Genomic DNA, 27,465 nt, shown 5'->3' with positions numbered 1-27,465 from the left:
TTCTGATCCACCTCCAAAAACCAAGACTAAAAAGAGCAGGACTTACCAGCTACTTTTGATTTGTTCCCAGTTGTGCCTGCTGCCTACTTTATATTCATCATGTGCTACTGTTCGGCCTCCTTTGCAAAGAAGTCAGAACTAGGTTTCTGGTTTGGGTCAAAGTAAGCTCTTCAAAGAGAGTGTAAGGCAACAAAAAGACATGTGCCAGATCAAAGGAAAGCAAAAAGGGCAGCTCTGAATTTAAAGCAGGAGGGAAAAAAAGCATTTAAGGATTTCCCAAAGCAGCCAAGACAAACCCACATAGCTCAGGTTTTAATGACCAAGCGTTTGGTAGATATCTTAATAACTGATAAACTCTTCACAAGCACCCCAGAGGAAGTCAACCAAGTTTAGAGAACAAACATAACCAAAGCATTTGAAAATGACAGGCAACTCTCCTCCCTCATGGCAGAGGCCAAACTATTTCCCTAGACCTACTTTTGGGTATTATGACTGTAGTAAGTTCAGCATGTACCAGATCTACAAACCCCCAAAGCTACCACCATATTGTGGCATCAAAAGTTAAAGCTTTAGCTATTGTTCGTCTTTCAGCAACATGAGAGATGAACAACAGCCAAATTACATCCCTCTGTCATCAGCTTGAACTGAAGTACTGCTGTCAGTGGCAGGAAAATTGCTACACTTCAGAGCAAATAAGGACTGAAAAGAACGTTGTGCCACGATGGCACAGTGCTGCATGCTGAAAATACACTATAAATGCTGCTCTCAAGGCTGCAACCTAAAGCAACAGTTGCATTAAGATGAACATTTAATGTACTCTTCTCGAGCTCTGGAAGAGGCTCCTACAAACCCAGTGTTGAAAAGACATCTTGGGGCTAAAACAAAAGATGGGAGCAACTACAACAGAAAAACATAAAATTAACAGTCTTGCTCAGATAGTCAGTGCAAATTGAAGACATCCCATTTAGTGCTTTTGTTTAACCTTTTCCATACCTTGCTTAATGCTATCAATGCTATTAAAAAAAAACGCAAAAAACAAGCGCTCAGTATAAAGATGCTACGAAACCCACACATCACACCACCACTTTTTCACTGGCAAGTCTGTTGCACAAGTCTATGAGTGCAGCAGAATCTGTTCCCTGGAAGACTAATTAGAAAGACAACCAATAAACCACAAGCTTATGACCTTCATGTTTTCAAGGAATCAGTAATATTTGTTAACACTGGAATTTAGTGTCATAGCACTTGATGAGATGCATTCAGTAAAAAAGGCCTGGAAACTCTGTGTTTATAATTAAGCAGTAACGATTGAAGGCCAGGGCATTTCCTGGGGATTAATGACCGGTTTTGAGAGTCGATGGCTTGAGGCAATGCCTTGGGCCATTAACCCCAACCAGTCATTAATTCCCCCAGGAAATGCCCTGGACCTCGATTAGTGTAACTATTATAAAAGGTAGCTAGAGAGAAGAAGTTTAGCATTAACATTCTCCCAAGGAAATCCATTCCACAGCCAGTATTTTTTCATTTTGTCACATCCCAGAAGTGCATAAATTAAAATTGACACAAGAAGAATTGGTGATTAAAAAAAAAAAAAAAGGCTTTTCTTTCTCCTGGAGATTTAAATGAATGTTTTGTAGCAAACGCAAGATTCAGCTACCAAAATGACTGGGCATCTTGTTTAGCTCATGAAATTTTGAAGGAAGGTAAACATTTCTATATATTTACTGAAAAAACCTCACACTGTCTAGTATCCTTGCTGATTGCTCATTTTCTTTCTTGATACACTTAAGAAAACAGCAGATGCCTGTGTAGTCTATTTTAGTTATTTCTCCCTTTCTCCCCATAGCCCGCTGCTAATGGGAATTACAGCTCCAAATGCTTCACGAAGGAAGCACACCTTTGCAACACACAGTACAACAGCTGGATTTCTCCTCGCCTAAATTTTATGCAAGTGTGAAGAGATTTGTGGACCAGGGTAGAGATCGAGTTGCCCAGTCTGAAAGCACCAAGACACCTCATTTAACAGGTTAAAGACACGCATACTCCGTAACCCTGGAGTGCATCACAACTGCTCTGTCCAGTTCCCTCTCCCCTTTCCCACACGCACATGTGCTGCTGCTCCTGAAGAGCTAAACTACGCCTCAAGTTTCAAAATTACTTTCAAGGTCATTAAAAGCAAGGGAAAGAGGAGTCTAGGGTTAAATACAGCAAAGAGCGTTAGCTTTTACCTGAAATAATGAGCTAGAACAAAAACATTATCTTCACATTATCAAGCCTCTAAGCCATCCACAGACACCAGATACACACAGCAGGAGATCAAGCTACAGTACTCCACTGAAGTGGTCCAAAAAAAGCCTCCCTGCTAGAAAGGAGAGGTCACAGGTATCTTAAAGAACACAGACGCTTATGCAGGCATTTGCTGGAAGCCCTGCTCTCCCCTCCCTCCCCCCATCCCCGATTAGCCTTCAGGCTGGTTGATTAGCTGGCAAACTCTTTGAAAGGGTCAGTCTGTCCAGAACTGGTATTTCCACTTGGGAAACAGCTCAGGCATGTCATATACCTGTGCTTGCCCAGCGCCGTGCTCTCCGGCTGACGGCTGCGATCCCTGTTATTACTTGACACAAGAATGTCAGAGGGTTTTTGTAATCATGTAGGGCAGCCGGCAGTAAAGTTCTTGCCTGAAACACGGTATTTTATGGGGCACAACGTAACTGCATACGCTTTACAGATTTAGTGAGAACGACTTCCCAACTTCAAGCCAACTGCAGAGGTGCAGCGAGTCTTTAATTGAAGTAATTTAGCTCCAGCACTCAAACACCCGAGAGGAAAGTGCTTTTGGAGGGGATGGGGGGCAGGCACGAGCACGTGCCGGCACACAGCAGAGGGGGGTCCGCAAGGCACGCATTACGGCACAGCAGAACAGCGTTTTTGACAACACCGTTTCACCTCAGCGACACACAACTAATGAATTTGGGTGCGTTCCACAGTCAAGCTGCACCTAAACCTGTTTAATTGTGCTCTTACTGTATATTTTGCCACTATGGTAACGAATGCAACTAAAGCCAATTTGCCTTTAAAAAAAAAAAAAAAAAGAAGAAAAAAAAAAAAGGAAGAGGATCACTGCCAGGAAACAGAGCTATTTTAAATAAACAAATACAAGATGAATGCAATTGCCATATTAACCCTCTTGTTAACTTCTGAAGTTTAAAATTACACCCTCATTACTAGTGTGTAATTGAGTATTCTCCCGGCTGTTTCCTGCATTTGAGGTTATTCAAATAGTTCATTAGCACATCAAGAACACCACACACACTAATGATACCTGATGCCCCTACCTACTATTCTGGCCCGACTTTCATAACTCACATCTCCCGCAAAAAGAGAAATAAAAAAGGGGGGAAAAGAAAGAAAAAGGAGGGAAAGAGGGAGCCCGCAGGGCTGAGCTGTCGGTGCTGCCACTGAGGGAGAGTATGGCAGCATCCAGGCACCACTCAAGCCCGACCCCCAGGCACACAGTGAGTGGCCACCAGACCAGTGGCAGGGGGTGAGGAAACTGAGGGGCAAATAAAGCGGGTAACTCACGTCTGGGCTCTTTGGGGGTGCCTGACGAGTGAGTGTGGCCCCAGGAGCCACCCCAGGGCTGGCAGTGTGCATCGGTGCCCAGCCTTGGGGAAGAAAGGAGGGGGGCAGTGCAAACTACGTGGGACAGGGTGAGGGGTTGCCACTTTTTTTTTTCTCCTTTCTTTTTTCTTTTTCCGATTACCTGTGTGGGGGAAACAATAGCAGGTGAAACTACTGTGGGTGAGGTGGTGCTTCTGTGCCCATTTGCTTCGGGGAGGAGGTGAGGCAAGGGGTCATGTTTCACTGAGACCACCACCACGGCGGGCGCAGTGGCATCCAGGGGCTCAGCGGGGCGGCGGCAGAGTCTTTTGGGGGAGGCGGAGGGCCCACATGCGTCACCGCCGGCCGCAGCCCCCGCTGGGAACACCGCCTCGTAGAGCGCCCGCTTGGCCGGGGCCACGGCGGCCGCTTCTGCTTTCACTGGCGCAGCGTCACCATCTTTGGGCAGCACGTAAGGGTTGGCAGCGGGCGGCCGGGGCCGTGGTCCACCATTGAGGGCAGAAGGGGTGTAGCAGCCCCCGCCAGCGGGGTGGTGGAGGAGGTGGTGGTGGTGGGGAGGGGGGTGGTGGTGGGGTGGCTGCAGTCCTCCCAGCTTGGTGCCAATGCCAGCGATACTGTTGAGGGTGGCAATGGAGACGGCACCAATGCAGTGGTTGGTGTAGGTCTTGGAGAGCTTGGCCGCCTTGGAGAGCATCTGCATGCGGGTACCCAGGAGGTTCTTCCCAATGGCCTTGTTCTCGTACCAGGTGATGTCACCCTCACTGCAGTGGTCCCGCGGGCGCTGGAAGAAGGCCTTGCAGAGGGGGTTGCGTTTGGAGAGGTACTTGACAAAGCTGGCGTAGGGGCAGAACTCTGTGCCAGTCTCATACATGCGGGGCAGGTTCTCCTCATCGCTGCTCTCCGCCCGCTTCTTGCTCCAGGAGGATGAGCGCGACTTGTGGTAGGGCCCCAGCGCCTTGAAGTAGACGAACTTGCGTCCGTCCTCATCCACAGCCAGCCCAAAGGAGTCCTCCTCCAGCTCCCGCTGGTTCTCCCGGCCGCGGGTGCAGAAGTACATGCAGGTCTCAAACCAGACCTTGTTGAGGAGCCCAAAGGGGCTCTGGGTGCTGAAGACGCTGCACGTGTAGAGCTTGCGGAGGTCGGCGCGGGTGATGGCCTGCTTCTGCACCACCGGCCCGGCGCCCTGCTCCTCCAGCTTGCGGATGACAGCAGCCAGGGTGAGGTTGGCGGCACGGAGCTCGGGGTCCTTGGTGAGGTCGAGGGTGCGGCAGTAGGGCGGCTCGTTGAGGTAGCGGTTGAGGGAGCTGCGGATGCTGATGAGGGAGGACTTGGAGTAGAGCTGCCCGCTCTTGGAGCGCGCCTCGGCGTAGAAGGAGCGCAGGACCCGGCAGAGCGCCCCCTTGTCCATCGTCTCGAAGTCGGGGCTTTGCGCCTTCTCGCTCAGGTACTCGCGGAAGATGCGCACGGCGTAGCGGGTGGCCAGCCGCGTGTTCTCGCTCAGCCGCGCCCGCTCCGGCCGCTGCAGCAGCAGAGCCGCCTCCAGCTCCGCGTCCTCCGCCGCCCCCCCGGGGCCACCGCCGCCGCCGCCCCCCGGGGCAGCCGCCGCGGCGCCCCCCGGGGCAGCCCCGACGCCGCTGCTGCCGCCGCTCGGCGTACGGCCCGGGGCGGGCGGCAGCGGCTCCGTCTCCTCCTCGCCGTCCCACTCCAGACCCATCTCCTCTTCCTCCTCCTCCTCGTCCAGCAGCAGCCCCCCATCGGCTCCGTCCTCCTCCTCCTCGTCCCCCGTTATCTGCACCTCCTGGATCTCATCCTCCTCCTCGCCCTCCTCCTCCTCGCCGGCGCTGCAGTAGCGGTGCGGGCGGGGGGCGACGCCGCGGCCGGACGGCCGGTCCCCCGCATTGTTCCCGCCGCCTCCGCCGCGTCCGCCGCCCCCTCCGCCGCCGCCGCTCCACTCTCCGCCGCCGCCGCCGCTGCCAGGCATTCTCGCCATATTGCCGTCTCCCTGCCAGTCCTCGGGCAGGGCGCATGCGCTATATTGGACCGCAGCGCTGGAGCGCTTTTGTGTTTTAATGACCTTCAGCTACCGGGAGGCAAAGCCGGGCTCTTAAAGGGGCCGCGCTCCCAGTGGCGGCGGCGGGGAAGGGGCGGGAGGGGTTGGCATGGATGGGGAGGAGGCTGAGACGCGCTGCGGGGGTACCGCGGGGAAGGGAGCGGTACTTACCGCGCCCGCCGCTCACCTCGGGTCCGTCCCGTCGAGCAGCGCTCACGGGCGCCGGGCGCGGCGGGAGAACCTCCGGGCAGGTGCGCCCCTGGCCGGAGGTCCCTCCGCCACCCCCGGAGCCCGTCCCACCTCCCCATTCCCGAAATAGAAAGCGCTCCGTGTGTGGAGCGGCTCTTTCGGTAGGGATGGACAGCCACCGAGCAGCTGCGACGCGTCGCACCTCCTCAGTCCACAGTAACTTAAAAACAGACATAGACCAAAAAAAAAAAAAAAAAGCCACCCAAACAAAAAAAAAACCAAAACGGAGAAACAAACAAAAAACCCCAAACACCCAAAAGACTCAGGCTGTGCTTGTCCGCGGCACGGCTCAGACCTCGGTAGGATGCTACCGGGGAGCGGGCGGAGGACCCGGCCCCGTTCCCCGCCTGTCGTACCGCCGCGGCATCGCCTGCCGCCGACCTCGCACCTTTAGTCGGGCGCCTGGATTTCGGTCGAGGGGCTCGGGAGGAGGCGGACGCTCGGGACTTTGCATCCGTGCGGCTTGGAGTCCGCCCGGGAAGAAGAGACAGTTGGTAGCCGCGGCGCTCGCTTGGCTTGCGGGAGCGCCGGCGAGGTTGGCTGCGGAGAGGGAGAAATAAGGACTCGGGGGCTGACGGGCGCTCCGGGCCGCCCTCTCGCTCGCTGGGGCTGCAGACCTAAGGGCAGCCGGAGGGCCTGCGCCCTCCCCCCGTGCCGCCGCTGCCTCCCAACGCGCCTAGGCTCTGCTCAGCTGCCCTCCTCAGCGACGGGGCAAAACCCGAGGGGGCTCCCGCAACCACGCCGGGGTGCGGAGCTGCCTGACCCAACAGGGCCACTTTGCGGGGGCTTTGGCAGAGGGAAGCCCCGAAGCAGCCCAGCGAAGGCGGGGGGCGCGGAACTCTGGCTCAGCCCTGCCCCCGCCGGCTCCGCGCCCCCCGCCCCGTGCGCGCCGCCGGGGCGCTCTGTTCCGCCGCCCGGCTCTGCCTCGGGGAACTCGGCTGGCTGCACACCACCTTACCCTTCCTTCCCGGGAAGGGTCCTTGGCCGGGCTAGGCGAGGGCAGGAGCGAGGGCATAAGCCTACAGCCACGCACCGCGGGGAGAGGGAACCTGTCCCACTCGGGACGGGACGGGACGGGACGGGACGAGGCGGCTCCCTGCCGGTAGCACCCGCACTACCCAAACCAAACTACCCCCCGCCCCCCCACCCCGAGTTCCCGTGCCACTTAGCCGGGCGATTTCTTTTATTTGGTACGTTGAAATAAATATTCATTACGACTGCTGGCTACACCTGAAATTATAGCCCTAATTGTAGAGCTGCTGGCCTGAGTTACCACATTTGCTGCTTACTCATCCGTAGGCAATTGCTCAGCGCCGTGGTGGTTACCTTTGGGGCGGGGGGTTCGGTATCTGCTGGTGCTGGGCAGCGCCGAACCCCGTGGCCGCTCCCCCGTGGCCAAGACCGACGGCCACGGACGGGGCGCCCGGGCAGCCTCAGCTCTCTCCGTCCGGAGAAACGTGGGATCCCAAAGAAGGGATGCCCGAATTGTTGAGCAAATTAGGCCAATTTGAAATAAATAAGCACTGCGGGAAACAGAGCCTGCCACTCCCGGGAAATAATTGAAGAGAAACCCGGCACAGTTACATTGATGTAAGCCTCGAGTAATTACATGGAGGTCAAAGTTGTTGCACACGCTACAGAAGTTGTGCTCACTCTGTAGTTTGGGAGCGGATTATGTTCCCTCTTAGATCGATGGCAGACATGTAAAATTCTGGAGATTTTGTTTTCCTATGCACATAAAGAGGATATAAATAAGGTCGTTTTCTTCCCCTCCCATACTCTATCTGCAACCCAATCCTGAAACAGAGTCTCTAAGACCTTCCCATGAGATGGACCAGATGCTGAAACAGATAGCTAAAAGAAACAAGACCTTGCAGTTAAGATCTAAATGACAGGGTCCTTTTAGGGGCTACTACAATCCACACTAGAAGACAGAGAACTGCAGGGCTTGCAGCATACACCTTTTCTAGAGAGATTTTTTTCCCCCTTTATTGTTCCTGTAAATGCCAAAAGTCACATGATTGACATTTACCTTTGATCTTGATTCTGTCTGAAAATTGTAGAAGAGATGAAGCCCCTTTTTTTAAGACCTTTTCAGAGCCACATGAGTGCAAATGGTAGTTGAATATTTTTTAACTTTAAAAAAGATGAACACCAGGTTGACAGCTTCTGTACTTGGATGTTCATTTAATCACCATTTTCTGATTACAGGAGGTGAACTATGTTGACAGACTTGGAGATGAATATGCTGCCCAGTATACTAATAGTAAGTATAAAGGACATAAAGAACTCACAGTTAGGTTGGAGGGGAAAAATGTATATGCAGCATCCATATTACACACATCAGCTGGAAGCACCTCAGCAGCCAGAGGGAATTCAGAGAGTAGCAAGTGAGGTGTTTAGAGTGCTGCAGGTGCCCATAATTGGGAAGACACACGCAGAAGGTATATGCATGTATAACCTATATATATATATATATATAAGTTAATCACATACATGTTAACTTACCTGTCTTCATTCCTAAAAATAACATTTAGCCTAGTCAGTTGTATTCCAGAAGTTTAAATCCTATTGTTCAAGCTCTCAAGTTAGATAAGGTAATCGAACTGCATTCCATAACTGCCAGAGTCACACACGGTTGTCTAATGTGAGTTGGCATATAACATTAAATTTACATCCACTCCATCCTCCACATCACTAATCAGAGGTTTATTCTGCTGAGAGCTCTGTGCAGGCATAGACAGCATTCTGCATTCTCCCCTAGGACTCAAGGTTTGAGGCTGATTCTCATATAGGTCCTGTATGCATTTGGAGAATATTTTATTACTGCTGTCAGTAAAGAAGATGTAACACCCACAGAACACTAATAATGGACTGGCCTCACTAAGGATTATCCTTCCTTGTGTATACTTGAAGATCAGTTCATATGCCACAAAATTAGCATGCCAGGTTGAAAAACGAAACAAAAAAATCTTCTCCAGGAATCAGTTGGTTTATAATAAAGGTAGTTCTCGTTACCACATTAGCAAATAGTTTCAGGTCTTTTCTTACTTCTTTTTTAAGGTACTCTTCCCCCTGGCCTTGCTCCTGGCATGTAGAGAGCTTGCTAGAATTGTGTTCTTTGACAATCCGGCTATTGTACTAAAGCTTTCCACAGCCCAATTCTCCTTCAGACTAACACAGTCTAGTCCTCCTGTAGCCTCTCTAAGTGGTTATTTCACTTACAGCCACCTAAACCTTCATGGCGTTGTGTGTCTTGGTAGGTGTTTCATCATGAGGCTTCACTAGGAATAAGCTTAAATACTCCCCAAAAACCAAGAAAGAAAATCCACTGGGTATGTTGCTTCTCAGGGCTCAGTGTAGGCATCTAGAAAACATTTTTTAAAAAACTTTGCTTAAAACAAGCTTGTGGATTAACCCTAAAGCTGACCAGGGGACATCTTTTTAAGAAAATAACTTTTTCTCCATGTATACTTTTACTTTTCGTTTGAATGCAAATAACATGTTCTTAAAATGTTTTAATATGTTTTCTAAACACAAGATGTTTTCACTGTAGAGGCAGGCTATGTGGAAATTAGTATGAGAAATCCATATTGACACTACAGAACTAGAAGGCAAATAACACTTGGGACTCTTGGAAAATTCACTTAGGGAAAAAGCATGTCCTAGAAATCCTTCTCCCACCCAGAAACATGCAGTTTTGAGATAAGCTTTTCTAGCATTTCAGAACTGTCACTTCATATGCTAATTCTATTTTTATTTTACTCTTTTACTTGTGCATGTGATATTTCTAGTTGTTTCATTACTTCTTCATATGAGGGACAGCTAATGTTGACATATAATGTGCTACAACAGATTTTAAATCGCCTTTATTTTATCCTTTTTTGTTTTTTTTTTTTTTTTAGCATCTCTGCATGGCAAATGGCTTCATATAACTCAACAAAGGAGACATTGATTTAGTAAAGTGAGGATGTATCCATCAGCGCTAAGCTGCAGCTGTTCTTGATGAATTTTAAAATACAAAAGCTACTTCACCTCTTAGATTGTCATATTATGAAATGTTAGTGGTAGTTGCGCATATCAAAGCACCAACTACTACCAAAACGTTGTGAAATGTGAAAGCAGCATCGAGCCAGCCCCCTTGCAAAGCTCTGTGTTGCCAATCGAAAGCACATTTCCCAAGTATGCTCCTGTTTTCTTTTCCCGCAGGTATTTGCCGTTACTCACTCGACTGCTGCTATTTTTTCTTTTTTTTTTTTTTTTTTCCTTCTGCAAACGCAGTATTTTTGCTTTTGAGGCCACGCTTTGTTTCCTGATTGCTCCGTTTTCAAAATAAACCAGAAAACACCTGAGTCATCATCTTTGTAAGAAAGCACATGTTCAGTGCTTGGCAGATTAAAAGGCAAGACTTTGCGAATCACCGTTATTTTCAGTGTCAAGCAGCTGGAGCATTTTTTGCTTCCAAAAACGTAGAAAGCTACGCTGTCACACAGCTTGGAGAGACGCAGGTAATAAATTGCATTGTGCTGCATAAAGGTTTCAAGGGTCTTTTAAACCGTGCTGGAGGTAAGTTGCCAGGAGATATATTAATTCTTTTATTTAGCTGTATTTCAGTTTATGTTTATCTTTGCTTCTGTGGTGATGAGGGCACTTGAAACAAATCAGCTGGTCTGTGTGGCACAGTGGTAGCTGGTTGTAGTTGCTCTAGCAGTTGTCTGATCATTTCTATGAACTGCTGACACCAAGCAACCCAGTGTGTTAGTGGCACAATGTTTATTCTCCATGGAGGGAAAGAGCTCTTTCCGTCCAGGCTGATAAATTGTTAGTTTTTATTCCTTCTCAACTGAGTCCATAAATTCCACATGGAGGTGAGGGAAATTTAGAAAGACCAAGCCAGAAACTCAAAAAAAGGGAGCTCCAAAGTGAGAGATCTCCATGAAACCACAAAGCCTTGTTTATAGGTGCTGTAGGTCTAAGCTTCACTTCACACAGTGTTTTTAGTACTATGTAATAGAGCATAACTTAATGCTGTATGGGATACAGAGTTCTTGAAATCCTATTTCCTGATCATAATCTTCCAGTAAAGGTTTATTTTGAGCTAAAAGTTCAGGCTGGAAGTTACACTGGGCTGGATGAGGTCTAGAAATGCAGGGAGGGATGACTGGTTATATGACAACAAGATCTGGCTAAGAAAACTCCTTAAACATTCCTTTAAGAAAAAAGGAAGGAAAAAGCTGAATCCAAACAAAAATGTAATGTCATGAGACTCTGAAGAAGTGCTCTTTCCAACTTTTTTTTGTACTGTATGGATTTTATTTTGGTTCCTTTCACCAGTCCCATTGCATGACCTGAAGTTTCTGTGTTGCCATGAGGTGTGTTTTGCACTCATTCCTATGCAGGGCCAGAGGTAGGGCTTTACACCCCACACAATTTATTCATACCAGGCTTTTTTCAGAGCTCGGGGTCCTCAAGGCACAGGGCAATAGCTGGCCTTCAGCCCAGCCTGGAAAAGGAAATCTTCCTCTGGCCCTTGACTAGTGGCTTTAAAGCCTCTTTATACCATGAATTCACTGTCAATATACTTTTGTTTTGACTTAGTGACTGAAATAAACTGATTATTCCCCTTTTCCACCAGTATTATGTCTGTGTCATCATGAATTTGGAAATTCCCTTTCAGGTATTTATGTAGCAAAAACCCCAGCACCAATGGTCTGTCTTCTTGGATTTTCTTTTCTCAATTGAGTTATCTCAGCCGGGTTGACGTAAACCCAGTTAAAGCAACTTTAAAATTGTGTGAGTTCAAAGGAAGCCCACAGAGGGTGTAACCGTACTGGTAAGCAGCATCAGAGCCCCACTCAGGCTGTCACCCAGACCCACCTTTCCACTGCTGTTGAATTGTAACACTAACTTGTAAAGCAGTGCTTGAGTAAAAGGGAATAAATTCGTAGGTCTTAGGAAAGAAGACTACAGGGATAAAAAAAGGATATAATGTTTACTACCAGCCCCCACTGCATCTTTTATCAGCATGATTTGATTCATACCAAGAAAAAAGTGGTAAAACATACAGCAGAATATTAAAAAATATTTTGCTTTATGCAAAAGCATTTGCATGAAGTAAATGTTGCCACTGTATCTGATTTCAGGTGAAAACTGTGGAAAAAGCTCCAGGATATTGTCAGGGCTTTCATTTAAGGTTTAAAGCCAGAGGCCATAGAGGACCTTTCAGGTCTCTTTGCAGTTTGCACCTGTGTTTTGCAGTATATTAAGTTATAGAGGGTAACGCCTGGAAAAGTTGAAAAACTGAAACAATTTGGAGAAAATATAAAGAAAACTTACAAAGTTTAGTGAAAAAGGCTAGATGTATTGGATGTACTTCTCTTGTTTTTTCAACATCAGATAATAAAACATTAAAAATATCTTCTCACAGATGGTAAGCATCAGTATTTTGTTAGAGTTTGGCATAAAAAAACCCCCAACAAACCACTTCTGCAACTGTTGAGAATATTTAAGTATAAAGCTTTTTTTCCATCCCTGAGTTGTACTGTGCTTTGATTAGTTTTGCTTTTTCTATCCATGAAAAGTTGAGCTTTTTCTTTTTATCCATGAAAAGTTTTCTTATTTGAAGATCAAGGCTAAAATTCAGTTTCATTTCACAGAACTAAAAGTGTCATCAAATAAATAAAAATAATTTAAAAATCCCAGAGCCAACACTTTGCGCGTTCATGAACTGAATTATTTAAATAAAAGCAGGTAGTTATTTATTAGTAAAGACCCTGCTTTTAGGAGCAATGAACATTGTTAAAATAAGGAAGAAACAAATTATAAGCTCTTCTTTTGCTTTGGACAAAACAAGGTCACATTTGCAATTTGCAGTGCATGATCTCTCCATTAGCAATCTTGGCAAAGGTTTATCAAGTTATTCTGAATAATTTCCTCCAAGTCAGGAGTGTGTCACTTGGCCTGTTATGGACCTGTCCCTACAGTTTACTCTGCTGTTTACCTGTGAATTGTCAGACTCATTCTTGCTTATTGGTGTCAAAGCAAAAAAAAAAAAAAAAAAGAAAAAGGCAGCTTTTAAAATCAAAGCTTCAGTGTGGAAGGATATAAAGTGTGAAATCCAGACCCATTGCTTTCATTCTGGCTTTAGTGATCACAGAAACCTGCTGTAGGGCAGGACTAATCTGCCAGAAAATTATTATTGAGCCCTGGTAACTCAGATATATGTGCAGACTTGAAAATGTTGTTCTTTGTGCCAACCCCAGGTCCTACAAGAACCTCACATGGTATCCTCCACCTGGCTCAGAAATATGCTGCATTCCACCGTAAAGAGGAGGAAGTTTGTTAATTCCCAGGCAGCTGTGAACAATTTAATCTCTTTCCAAACAGCCCAGCATCGTATTCCAATTACGAGTTTCTTGGGGGTTGGATAGTTTGAAGAGCTGGTGAGTGAGAGATACCAGGGCCTTTCTTTCAAGATCATTTCTATGGATTTGGCCTTGACAGTAGCCTCTTGATAGCAGGGTTGCCAAATCTCACAGCCTTGTGATATTTTGCGGGTTTGGAGTTTCCTCCTCCATATGCTGGAACAGAGGGGTTGAAAATTAGTCTTTGGAAGACAACTTTGAAATGTTGAATTACTGCTCTGTAAAAACTTGGAAATCAGATGTAGAACCACAGTTTTGTAGTTTTAGGAAGACAAAATCCCTGTGATTTTTAAGATATTATTACAATTTTATTCTGAAGACGGGTGGTTGGAGCTCCTGGGATTTCCCAGATAAACTCGCCTCTGAGAACTGAGCTGGTAACTTGAATTGGTTTTCTGGAACAAGTCTCTACTGACTTCTTTACCTCACCTAATTTCTTTATCAAAAAATCACCATCCAAATCCTACACAAGCCATTTTTGCTACCTCCTTGGCAATATGTTTAGAAGAGTCAAAGAATCACCAAGAACTATTTCAAGAAATGCATATCCAGATTTCTGTGAATTCTCAGAACCAAAAGCTTTGTTCTAATTATCAGAAGGTCTCTGCATTCAAAAATTGTTGTACAGGTATTTTAAGCCAGCTGTACTTTTAAACAGGCTTGCACCTGATATGGTTTCCATGGGAGTTGCTTGGTGCTTAGGCATTTGCAAACATGGCTGCTTATGTAGATAATTAAATTAGAGTTAGTGAACACAGTGTTCTTCTGAACGGCTGACCTTCAGTGTTTCTTGCACATGGTACACGAGTGAAGGGAAATGCATTCTTTCTGTGCTTTACATTTTCTGTACCACTTTTTTTTTTTTTTTTTTTCTCCTCTAAAACTAGCTAGAGGTGACCTTCTGGATACTTTACCAAAATCTCCCACAATTTTTGAGCAGTTACACTTGGATTGTTCTGCAGAACTTTAGGCAGGGCATTTAATCAGCTTAGTTCTTCTAATTTCACTGGAGTTCCCAAATTTTAAATCCTTTCTTTTGCTCAGCAAAACATACTGGGTTTGGCTTACACTAAAATGTTTAGTAATATTCCCCAAGAACTAGTTTTATTCATGAGAAAGTAGCGGTGTTTAAGTAATTAGGAATCTCAGTCATATATAAAGTGGAGAGGCAGAATTGCAGGAGCTCTGTTGGTGAAGCTAAAGGGATCAAAGTACCTGGAACAATTAGTAGTGTTTTTTGGGGGGTACTCTTTCTGAAAGGAAGCTATAGATTCATTTTGTTAACTCATTTCCTCAAATGAGTCTGTCAGATCCCAAACAGAGATAGACAGGATTTTGGCTTCTAAATTCCAGTTTGGCCACTAGTGCCTGGGCTAACTGGGGCCAACTAGAGAAAACCCCACATGCTGCTGAATAAACTAGAAAAATTCTGATGTCCTACTGAGATCTGCAGCACTAATTAGCATTCACAGACAGGAACCTACCTGGTGTGCTTCCTGTACATATCTAAAATCATGTGGGAAAATTATTCTGGTGCTATATCATGACAGAAACACATAGTGGGATGCTCATGGGCTAGCCTGTCCACCCAGGACTTTTATAGTCATTCTCACTTGGTGAGTCATTCTCACTGGGGCTGCTGAAATATTGTTGTATGGAGAATACAAGCCCAGAGGCTTTTTGTCCGCTCGACAGAACAAGTTTGACCCTTGCAGGAGTAGCTGTGTGCCTGGCTCTTAAGCTATGTGAGGTCCAAGAAGCCTGGTACTATTTTGGAATGTCATGCTGAGAGTTCCAGCCCTCAGCAGTAGTACCAGTAACACACAGAAGCTACAAACTACCTCCATTTTGGGGAATTCTGTCAGGTCTTAATTTCTTCATATTTTCTGGCCACAGACTCTGAATTTGCATGAAGGTTCTATCTAATCCTATGGACAAATGCCACTACTCCACTTCTCTGTCCTGCTCAGAGGGACAGGATGCTGCATTCTGGTTTTGTGCATGCTCTCTGAAAGACCATCTTTATAGAGAAGGACCTCTTTTATCTAGAGCTGTGTGACTGTTGTTAAAACAACAAATATACCATTTTTTAATGAAAGGTGGTAAATATTGGCCCTAGAGTAGTAGTTTCTCAAAGTCCTATACATAAATGATTATTGTAATAGGTAGTAGGCGAGCAATTTCTTGCCTATATGAAAGGCTTACCCTTCATTTTAACCTCAGGGAGAGGATCATTCCTCTCAATTTGTTCTGCGTTGCAGAAAGGACATGAAACAAACAGAAAATGTTGTGAATGTTCTACAACTTCACGTGAGTTTTCAACCAGAATAAAAAAAAAACAAATGAAAGCAAAAAAAAAAATCACTTAAGCTGAAAACAGACTAATGTAAATAAGCAAACAAACAAAAGCAGTTAATAAAACTTCTGGCTTGGATGACACAGGAGTTTTACACAGTGCTAAAAGAGTATATCTCAAGTGTGTGTAAAATGCCACAAAAACAGTAGGCAGAAATGGGCAGCAATTGTGTTGGCATAACCAGTTTGAAGACACTTGGCTGGATAATGAAGAGGAAGCATTTGTCATATGGAAATTCCCTATTATTACGAAGCACCTTTTACCTAATCCTGCAAAGTACTTTAAGAAGCACTCCAAAAGCAAGAAAAGAGAAACCCCTGAATCTAAGACCACTGGTTGCACCTGTTCTTTTTGCAACCAAGCATGAAGAACACCCTTCTGTTCTGGGCTGACATTGCCTGGGTTGACTCTGTTGAATCTGCCAACAGAGTAAGGCTTAGCAAATAGACTGGGAAAAGGAGAATTCAGCCTCAGCTGTTTGCAGTCATCTGAGAGCTTCTGGTGATCCATGCCACTCCGTTTGTGCTCACTGCAAAATGTATACACCTTGGGGGAAAATATTAGTAATCTGGGCACAAGAGCTAAAAACATTCCGGTAGAATAATCTGCATCACATATTTGGCTTAGTTTCCTCATGGAAGAAATAGGAAGCCACTTTGCTCTCCATAGTCAACCATCATTCAACTTAGTATTACATTTTTAAAGGACATTCTCAGTAAACAGTAAGAATGCCAAGCCTGCTGCTATGCCCCAATGATACACGTGAGACCTCAATGTTCCCTTGTTAATACAGAGCTCAGGGTCATGAAGATTTTTCTAGGAGAGAGCAGGAACTCCAGAAAATCTCCCACTACATTAGCAAAACCAGCAATATCGAGGGGAACTCATCTTGGACTCATGACAACTAATATGACACATGATAACTTGCAAAGTCATAACAGATAGAAATAAAATTTCACCATTGACATTCCTCTTGATTAAAGACCCCACCCCCTCCCAAAAAAAAGAAAAATAAAAGAAAACAGAAATCCCGACCAAACAGATGGCTGTTTCCTCCATTAGCATCCTGTCTTGCTTCTTTTGAACTACTGCCACAGGTGTATTAGAGAAGATTTGATACCAGGATGTCAGAGCTGGGCTGGGTTAACTAAGCTAAATAAGATGGAACAATGGTGAATGACATGAAAAGATGAGGGGCTGGAGTTGGACTGCAAAAGAATATTTTCCTCCAACAATCCCTGTGTGCCCTCTAGGTTTGTTGGCAATTAGCCAAACCCTTAGAGCCCTAAAGCCATCCTGTCGTCAAACTGTGTGCAATTCATCCTAAACTTCGCTGAGAGGAGCATTTAACAGAGGAAGATGTGGTCTGGCTGCCTGCAGTTTCCTCCCATCAGCAGACCCAGTGGATAGAAAGAGTCACTGTGGGAGCATTCCTATAGCCCTGATCCATCTATGATCCTTCAGCACATACAGGCATATTCAGAAGCTCCATACCCAAAACAGGTGAATGATTCTCATTAGCACAACTAAATTTGAACTCTGCTGTCCTAGTGAAGGGCAGTGGTGGACAAGGTTCAGGGCAAGAGCACATTTGACACAGAAAAGGGAGGGGACAGAGACACAAAAAGGATGCTGTAAAACCAGATTTCCTTCATCCCACAGCTGGCAAGAGGTGGATCTGACTCTTTTTCGCCCCTGACTCTCCCTTGGTTAAGGCAGCAGCAGGAGTAAAGTTTATTTCTAGAGCTCTGGCACAGGTGACATAGAACCGGGGCCAGAGCTGATTTGTTCAAGGCAATCTGCTGCTCTCAGCAGCCTCTGTGTTGCTAGAGCCTCGGGTCAGCTCTGTTCAAAACCTCCAGCAACCTTCCCTCAAGTCAAACTCCTGGAGTCACAGACAAAGGTAAGTAAATTTGCTGTGCCTGCAGAGACAAGAGAGGATTTCTCCTGGGATACTGAAAAGGACTCGAGGCAACATAAATCTTGCAGTTACCTTCAGCAGACAGGGTCACTTCACCCCAAAGGTGAACAAAAGTGAACAAAATGTTGAGTTCTGAGACAGAGCAAGGGTTCTTGCATTTGCCATTTTCACAACTCCTAAAGAGGTACAAAATATACTAGTTTTTCTTTGTTCACTCCAATCAAAAGAAACTGTGGAGAAATTTATCTTTGATGTCACTCTTGACAGTGCATACTTGAGCTGGTAGAACTGGCTGATAAATGTCCTGGACCTGGTACTTTTATTTCTGCTGTTACTCTTCTATGAGAAACTCCCTAGTTTTTCCCCTTACACCCAGGTAATGGAAATGCTGCACATCAGTCCCAGCTTGGACAATGTTTCTCTCCTCATCCATCCTCCACTCTCTCCAAATCACGTCATGCTGTCTTTCATGCCCTCTCCTTCACCACCTGCCCTTCCTTTGCAAATTAGCAGAGCTACATGCCCAGCTGACTTAACTGTTTCCTAGGTTTCTGTTAGTAGGGATTGGGAAGATGACAGACACGAAAAAGTAGTGGAGAAAATACACTAAGTTGATAAGTGAAGCTACCCTGAACATCTCTTCTACAATCTCCTCCTTCTGCTTTATCTCTTCTCATTTGCAATCCCTTAGAAACCAGCAGGAAAAAAACCTGCATGGCTGTCAGCTTCAAAGTAGAAAAGAAAAACCCCTTCCTCTCTGAAATGTGATTATATCTAAGGATGGATGACTTCCCACACTTCTCTGGGAGAATCCCCGGTTGCTCCATTGCTCCTATGGGGCCACACAAACAGCTGAACAAGCAGCGGTAATATCTATGGGAAAGACAGGATGATCCTCCCCCTCTTTCTTGGAGTTCCTCCATTTTTGTATAACCCTGCCTGCCTCTTCAGGAGGTTCCAGCTCCTCACCTTGGGCACATGGTGGCAAACAACTGTGATGCTCTACTCAAGGTAGCACCAAGCGCTGCAGTCCTGCCAGCCCTGATTTCACCAGCCATGTGTGGGGTGAACCTCTGTGATTTCAGCCACGTGTTCTTGCTGCTGTTTGGGTAGAACATTGCCCAGTCCTTGCCAATCTCAAGTATAGAGATGGCAAGAATAAAGAGAAAAGCCTGGATTATTTTTTAAACAGTGTATTCATTTAAATTCTGGTTTTGAGTTTTCAGATTGCAATAATTTTCAAGTCCTGTTCTACCTTTCCCTTTACTACTGCTCTATCCATTTACCCTCCACCACAAACATAAAGACTGATTGTTTTTCCCCTTTGAAATCCAGGAATCTCTTCATTCCTGGATATGAGGCACTGGGAAATATACTGGAAGGTAAAGGAAGAGGCTTGGCAATCCAAGAAAGAATGAAGTAAACTAGTCATTTCCTTTCCAAGCATTAACCTTCACACCCTAGAGTTAGTGGTCTTTATGACAGCCTGGTCAAACAGAAAAATACACAGAAAAGAAGGGGAGAAAGGTCCTATGTTTCCAAACTGATGCATGGACAAGGTGCCAAATGATTGCATTTCATTCATTTGCCACAAACTGGGTTAGCTTTGAGCTTGAAGGGGAACGAATAGCAGGTTTTTAAGTACTGCTTCTGGGTCTGGCATCAACATTTCTGTTGCCATAATGAGCCAGACATCAGAGGCAATACACATGAAAGGATGCAGGGCAATGCCTAGGCAAACAGAAGTGGGAAAGGAGGGCTGAAAAATAACTGCATGTGGCAGGGAAGAAGGACTCTATCCTTGCAAATGTTTTGAAATTATAACCTCAATTTCCTCCATTTCAGCAAATGAAGCTGCTTCAAAATAAAACCAACAAAAACCCCAAACAAACAAACAAAACCCCCCAAACCCTCTAGAATTCTGGGCAAGATTAATTTGCTAGAGGCAGAGTTTGTTCTGTTAATTGCCATTTGCCATGTACCAAAGCCACAGTCCCCAAATGCTCTTGCACGTTTCCCATCAGGCAAGCACACACACGATTAAGAACATTTGAGCAGTCATCCTTAGAACTGTGAAAAATATAAATCCTTAAATGAAGGGAAATTGGTCTTCTGAGCCACAGAAAACATGGCCTCAGATGCTCCTTCCCCTTGCCATCTACTAGGGCTCCTGAAGGGCTGTTGGATGATGGGGAGTAGATAACTGGCTCTGGGGACAGACTATGGAATGGAAAGTGCATTGATAGAAAACATTTCAAACTCTGATTTGCACCCTTCCTTGGGGGCTCCACTGGGAACTCAGAGCAGTCCAGAGACACATACTTGGCACTTCTCAGCTACCTCAGCTGCCAAGTAACTCCCCGATTTGCTATTTTCTGCCTTACACTTCCATTACCTTTTCTTCCTCCAATATATTTTCAGAACTTCTCCTCTGACCCCTCTCCCAACTTGTATCAGCCCTACCTGGAGAACTGATATTTGTTGCCTGGTGCTCTTCTTTACTTTCCCTTGTTTTCTCCAACACTTTATCAAACAGAATTGCCAAAAAGCAAATATTTACTACAAGAAGTTACAGTGATCTGCTAATCAACTAGGACAAAATGATCAACAACAGAACTCTAAAAGACCTCCCATGTCCCTTCCTGTCCTCTGTTACTAGGCTTCGTTTTCTATATCAGGGCTTGTCTACCCTTGACAGTTTTACTAATGTGACTGATTAATGGAAAAGTTTTCATTTTATTTTGATCAATAATTGTACTGATAGAGTCTCATCACTGTTTAGCACAGTTGCATTGCTGTGAAGATGACCTACATGAGCCACCTCTCTGATGCAAACCCCACCACCCAACTGCTGTGCAGCTACAAGTGGGCATCACCACTTTGATCTTGGTCAGATCATGGAAACTGCCTTCCATCTTAGGAATAAGACCAACATGCTGCCAACTTTTGTCTTACAAAATTGTGTGTCATAAAAAAACCTTTACTAAAGCACACAGAATTCAGTACCCATGCATAAAAATCTCTGTTACCTCCGTTTGTAGATGTTAGACAGTGTTGATGCAATACAAGCCAAAACAGTGAGGTCACTGCTCTAACAGGAACATAGTAATGAGGTCCAATATCCACAAAGAACTTGCATTAACATGTTATTGTTCTGGAGTCAGTTAGAGATTAACGTGGATTAACTCCTTCTGCCTTATGGATATCGTATCAGGATTTCTCAAAAATGCAGGGATACATAGATGTACTGTAGGGATTTTGAGACAGATTATATTCTTTAAGATTACATAGTGGTAAAAAGCAAAGATCTTACAGAATATTGTATATAATTTCTGACTTTTCTGCCAAGAACCAGCTATCATATTACATGTTGTGCCTTGGTATTTCAGGCCATGCCTGCCTTGTGTGATCCCACACGTGTTGAAAATAAAGGGAACGTGATAAGGCAGCAGGAACATGGTTAAGCTTTGATCCGAAGATAAATTCTGACTCTCTTATGCTGCTGAGTTTGTGGGCACCAAAGAGAACATGGTAAGTTTGCTCAGCAAATCAAAGGTTTGACATTAATACAAGTCACCCAACACTGGAGCCTTCCATCCAGCCCATCTACAAAAAAACCATTTCCCCACTAATTAGATTAAAGCCAGCATGGGTATGCTGCTGCTTCTACTGCAACATTTTATTTAGCACTTAATGATCTAATCACATTCTCCTTTTTCTACAGGGCCTTTGCCTCATTCAGTGCCCAGGATGGATGCGACTCATTGAATAGGCATCTATAGTCTGACAGTTTGTCTGCAGATTTGCCTGGAGCTGAAGATACATCCTTTCATTATATTCCTGGCTCTGCCACAAAGTTTCTATGTTAGAATACTGGACTAGTCACTTAAACTAAACAAAGGGGGCACCAAGACCCTCTTTTTTATGCTGTGGGCACCCGACTATAATCATTTGAGACCTCATTTGTGAAAGAGGTAAGAGCTCATTGCATGCAACTGGGGCAGAATGCTCAAAAAATGCTAAATATTCTGGAAAAGACAGACACTCAGCAATTCAAACTTAAAATGAGTAAAACAATTTTGTCCATGATCTCCCTGGACTTCCTTTCCTATATGCAAAATACTTCTTCCAGCACAGGGACAATGTGCCAGTTAAGTACAAGTCTGGGAAAAGGTATTTTTGAGGTTTCAAATCCCCAATAGGACAAAAGGAAAACCTTTTTCAGTTTGGAGGGGAGGACCTCTCATACAGCTTCCAGGTGTTCAGGCTTTCCTAAGTAATTGCTCTAATCAGCAGACTTTTGTTATTTCTAGGTCATTTGTACATTCCATTTAACCAAGAAACCTTTCTCCTTTGTGAATTCCAGCAGAAAGCTTCACTTTTGACTCAACCTTTCTTATCAGAAAACTGTTTTGTACACACTTCCTGTCTGAACTGCTCAGACTATGGCAGACGTCTCTGGCATGACTGTGCCAGAGACACTGAGCAAGTTTCTGTTTCCAAAGGTTGTTGCTCTGGGTGAAGTCAAACTAGGCTTGCAAAGGCCCATCTGAAGTTCATCTGAACTCTTCTATACCAACTATGGATGCTCCACAGTTCCAGGGGAACTCGCCTGGCTCAGATCATTGTGCCACGCTACAGATACAGAGGGTGACCAATTTCCTTGGTAAGTGCAGCAGGTCTGAGCCATCCATCCAGCACGCAAGGCCCTCAGGTTTGCCCAGAAGGGCACACTGCTTCAGACCCACAGCAGCTGATGGATACAACATATAAAGCATTTGAGTGAAGCTACCACCTTTGTAAATGTCAAAGCTTTACACCTTCTTCACGTACATACACCCCTGTCCATGCTACATCTGAATCTCTCCATGTTTCAGGAACAGGCAGTCTCTCAGAAGAGAGATCACCTGTCCTTCAAGGCCAATGTCTAAGGCCATCAAGGAGCACCTTCAGCAGCCCTGTTTACTAGGCACTACAAAAGCAGGTGTAGTCAAACTGTTCCAAGAAGAGGAGACACTCATCTCATCCCTCTTGGACTCCAGCCAGGTATTTCTATATCCTTTTTCTGCAAATCTTCCCACCCTTGGAAGACAACAAAATTTAGGCAAGACTATTAAAAGAGATGGAAAAATTTCAGGAGGTTGTGGCAGCAACTATAGGCTTTGCTGTGTGGTCTTGTGCACATCACTCCTAACAGGGATCAGTGCAATCTGGCATTTAAATAATGTTACCGTGGGAGCGGTTCTTTTCTGCAGCATGCTACAGTTTCTTGTGCAGTGTCAAATTTGGTATCATTTTGACATCTGGTCTGTGGCACTCATCCATCTGTTGTAACTGAGTAGGTGTTGGGTGGGGTTGGCAGGAGAGGCTTGTTTAAGTGTTTGTTTTCATCCTGTAGAGGAACGGCAGAGCCAGCTTAGTAATTAATTAAATACTCATCTTTTAAAAAAATGTGTGTGCTAATATTCTAAAGAAGTGGTGAATAAGGCAGCTAGTGCTTCTTACTGCTGAAATGTGGAGACTTTGTTCCCATTTCTGCTTGGTTCCATTTGTTTTAGGATGCCTTCCTCATTGGGCTGGCACTCTGGTTTCTATTCTGGACTCAGCCAATTGCCTCCTGGATGAATTTGGATAGGTCACTCCATCTTTTGTGCAGCAGTTTCCCTCTCTGAAATGTATCCAAAGTAAAATACTTCTTTTTTTTTTTTTAATAAACTTTGAAATCTGCTCATAAAAAATGCAATGGGAGAGGTGGTCATTATCATTACCATCGTTATATTCATTTGTGGTTATTCTATTCAAATAATCATGGTTTTAAAGTAACACTTGATGTCATCTGATCATAGTGAAAGAGAGGTTCTGAGCACAGTGGAAACATGTCCACAGCTTCCATGGCTGACTGTCCAACTAAATCTGTGTGTTTTGGGAACTTGTTTCTCTCATTTCACTCACAATGGAGCACAGAAGCACCATGCTTCTCCCTGCTTATCTGCCTAGCCATAACCTTCCCACCATTCACAAATGCATGGTGTATCAAGCAACCATTTCCTTCCCTGTGAGTGACTAGGGAATGTTCCACCTGCTCAGTTTTAACTTCTGGACAGACCCTGCTATTCATTTCTTTGCCTTAGGACAGTGACTCCTGCTGTTCTCCTCACCAGCCTACTGGGATGTAGTTGTGCTTTCCATTTAGGAATCAGTTTTATCCTACTCTGTGATCAGTTTATAGACTGAAGTATTTATTGATAGCACTTATTAATGCCTTCAGCAGAACATCTATTTACAAATGTACTGGACAGTCTAGGAAACAGGGAACTCACGATGCAGCACTAAATCTAGTTGGTTTTGTCCAGTGTGTCTAATCCTGTGAGGTTCCTCCACAAAACCCTGGCACAGGGAGGGATTCTTGGAGCAGATTGCAGATTGCTGTTTTGTGACTGGCAGACATGACTGCCAAACTCATTAATACCCAGAATATATTTAAAGATGTGCACCGAGCTATAGTGATTACACAGTCTGCCCTTGTGAATGGAAAACTAATGTGGCTTTTCTCTTTCCTCACTTCCCCTTCTCATGTACACACAGCAAGAGGTGTTACCCTAGGAGTCTCTGAAAAAGTGCTTGTGGATAGTTCATCAGGTACTGAATGCTACATATTTTTCTGGTGGCCTCTGTAATGCCTGGCATCTACAAACTCTCACAGGTTAGCAATTTTACATCTAATATTATCAGTCCCATTAGACAAAAACAGAAGTCAAATCCTGGGCTTTCAAATACAGTTTCTTATAAAATACTCTGTAAGAGCAAGAACAGAAGCATCCACTGAGGACACTGATTAAAAAGGACAAAATGTGACCTTTTTGTTTTATTTTGTTTTAGATGGGTAACAAAAAAATTCAGTGTTGACAGATGACGAGATACAGAAGAAAGAGAGAGAAAAATACGAGAGATGGAGAGCTGTTTATACTAAATACTAAAAGGACTTGATATAGACTCATGGACTCTATGTGTTTTGAACAGTTTAAAGTGATGTTTAATGTTGTATTTTGGTTATATTAATTATATTACATTAGAATGTGTTATTCCCCTCATGAATTTGCTCTCTCCTGATTGGTTGAAATTTCCCGTTCCCTGATAGGTTAGTATTTGCCGCAGTGTGGGCGGTACGGTTAATGCTGTCAGTTAATGTGATTGGTTTATGGTTACGTCATACAGTTTGTGACTCCCCTATTGGTTGTACCCCCATGTCAATCTTAAAACTCCTCCCAAGTTCTAGTCCCTTCTACCCCAGACCCTATAAAAGGCCTGTCCTCCCCTCGGCTAAGCAATAGCACCCGTCACTCCTCAGACCATCAATAAAGCCTGCAACAGAGAGACGAACTCCTTGTGCTGTCCGTATCTCATTCCCTCACCCGGGCTGCGACATATGGTGCCCCGTGTGAGGAAATGTGCAGATCAATTGGCAGGTATTTCCATTATCCCAAATTTATTACAACAAGCGCGACTTTCTCACAGCTTTTTCCATCAGAATGCAAAAGCCCTTCAGAAACAATTCGGTATTACACTAATGCAGTCCAAAGAGATTCTAAAAGGTTGCCCTGATTGCCAAGCAGTAGTTCCTTTGAAATTAGAGGGCGTAAATCCCAGAGGTCTTGAGCCTCTTCAAATTTGGCAGTCTGATGTTACTCATTATAATGAATTTGGAAAGTTAAAATTTATTCATGTTTCTATTGATACTTTCTCAAAATACATCGTAGCTACTGCTCATTCCGGTGAAAAAGCTCGTGATGTTAAAAAACATTTTCTTGCAGCCTTTGCACGTATGGGAGTTCCTCATACCATCAAGACAGATAATGGACCCTCATATGTTGCCAAAGACACTGCCAGGTTCTTCTCTGATTGGGGAATTACTCACATTACAGGTATCCCCCATAACCCCACTGGTCAAGGGATAGTAGAAAGAGCACATCAAACTTTAAAAAATCTAATTAAAAAACAAAAAGGAGGAACATTGGGATTGTCCCCCCAGGAAAGATTAGACAAGGCAATGTATGTCTTAAATTTTTTAAATAGATTGGAAGATAATGACACTCCCTTTGCAGAACCCCAGCTGAAAAACATTTTCAGACAAAATCTGATCCATCTGCAATCAGAGCAAAAGTGATGTATAAAGATGTTTTAACCGAAAAGTGGTCTGGACCTTTCCGTCTTATAACTTGGGGAAAGGGTCACGCTTGTATTTTGACAGATACTGGAATGGAATGGGTACCGATAAGAAGAGTGCGAATCCATCAAGAAAAGCTGAAATGCATATCTCTCAAACCCCCGCAACAACAAGACATGTCATCGTCATCTTCATAACTCTTGTGATCGTGAGTCCGGTAACCAAGTCAGCTCCGATAAGGATGCCACCTTGGACAATGGGCCAAGGAGATAATATCTGGGTCAAGTTAGCAAAGGAGGCAAATACAGATACCATTTGTTTAGCTACAAATAACATTGCAAATCCCTTTTCCACATGTTTAATTGGCATCCCGTTGAATAAGACAATGCTAGACACTTACACTAACCCACCACCTACAAATAAATCGGTAATTGAATTCGAATTGCTAGGTACAGCTATTACTAACACTTGCATACAATTTGTACCAAAACCTAATGCCTTTCAGGATAAATTGTTGGATGTGACGTCCAAAAAGGAATCTACAGGAACGTGTCCTTATGGTGTAATGGGACGGACTCAAAAGTAGTCAGAGTGGGTCCGATGTACCGACCTCGTGAGTTACATCCAGGAGATTTTTAATTTGCGGAGAGAGGGCTTGGAACGGTATTCCTGCAAACCCAAAAGGAGGTCCTTGCACGATTGGCAAAATTACATTATTCCATCCTTTCAAATTCAGTTTACCAGGTGAAATAAATTCAACAGTTATCAGACCTGTTTCCCGCAATAGACAAAAGAGACAAATAATGACCTCTTCTACAGCAAAAATTCTTAGAAGGAACAGAAAAAAATATGAGGAAGCCTGGGACTCTCGTCCTCCTAGTTTCAATAGGAACTCCCGTCCTCCCAGGTTCAATACCCCTCCTTCATGTAACCCAGAAGTAAATCTACCAAGCCCTGATCCAAATCGAAAGAGTAATTTTCCACCATTTCCTAGCTCTCCAGCATGTCTTCACCTCTCTAATTTTCAAATTAAATTTGACAACACAAATTCTCCATTGTTAAAATCTGACAATCCATTATTGAAGTCTAGCAATTTGGAAAATACACCTGAACCAACACAATTCCCGCAGAAAAATTATTTACCTCCTCTATCTTCAGACTGTGATCCTTCAATATGGCTATGGTCTAGTAGTAAAGATTATTGGGTCTCTTTCTTTGCTGCAGGCATAGCCACGGATCACGCATTAGGAGTTTTAAGTCACATGGCATGCTGGATGGCTAAGGAAGCAAATGCTACATCACTTACTTTAAAAGAATTATTAGAGGACACCATGACCTTAAAAGGAGTCTCACTACATAATAGAGCGGCAATAGACTTCCTTCTGGTATTACATAACCATGGTTGCCAGGAGTTTAGTGACCTATGTTGCTTAAACTTCTCAGACCATTCCAAATCAATTCAGACAAATATTGACACCATACAACAATTAGTCTCAAAGATAAAGCAAGACCCTAAGTGGCACACCCAAGATTTGTTTGAAGGCTTTGGTTGGGCTTCATTACCAAATTGGACCCGACAACTAATTCTGATTGGCTTTTCGATTTTATTTTCAATTATATTTGTACTTTGTTTAATGTCATGTTTAGTTGCTCTTTTTAAGAGATATTGCCTTCCTCGAG

General features: G+C 44.5%; 1 protein-coding gene across 4 annotated transcripts in view; it reads right to left on the bottom strand.

The window, feature by feature from the left end:
- Positions 1 to 27,465, bottom strand: part of KCTD1 (potassium channel tetramerization domain containing 1) — a 104,486-nt gene that overhangs the window by 62,309 nt on the left and 14,712 nt on the right. Inside the window, exon 1 of one of the 4 annotated variants that reach the window (XM_050322852.1) lies at positions 6,309 to 6,467. The exons of 1 other annotated variant lie outside the window; for it this stretch is intronic. In XM_050322852.1, the coding sequence (XP_050178809.1) occupies positions 6,309 to 6,374 (66 nt within the window). In that variant the 5' untranslated portion in view covers positions 6,375 to 6,467. Of the gene's footprint in view, positions 1 to 3,763; positions 5,651 to 5,858; positions 5,883 to 6,308; positions 6,468 to 27,465 lie in introns of those variants that run through there. 2 more of the 4 variants (XM_050323205.1, XM_050322768.1) reach the window with 2 other exon arrangements.

Source organism: Myiozetetes cayanensis, unplaced genomic scaffold, assembly GCF_022539395.1.
Source record: "Myiozetetes cayanensis isolate MyiCay16 unplaced genomic scaffold, myiCay2020 scf1, whole genome shotgun sequence".
Lineage (NCBI taxonomy): Eukaryota > Metazoa > Chordata > Aves > Passeriformes > Tyrannidae > Myiozetetes > Myiozetetes cayanensis.
The sequence above is the reverse complement of the archived record's forward strand: the minus strand, read 5'-3'. Positions and strand labels throughout refer to the sequence as shown.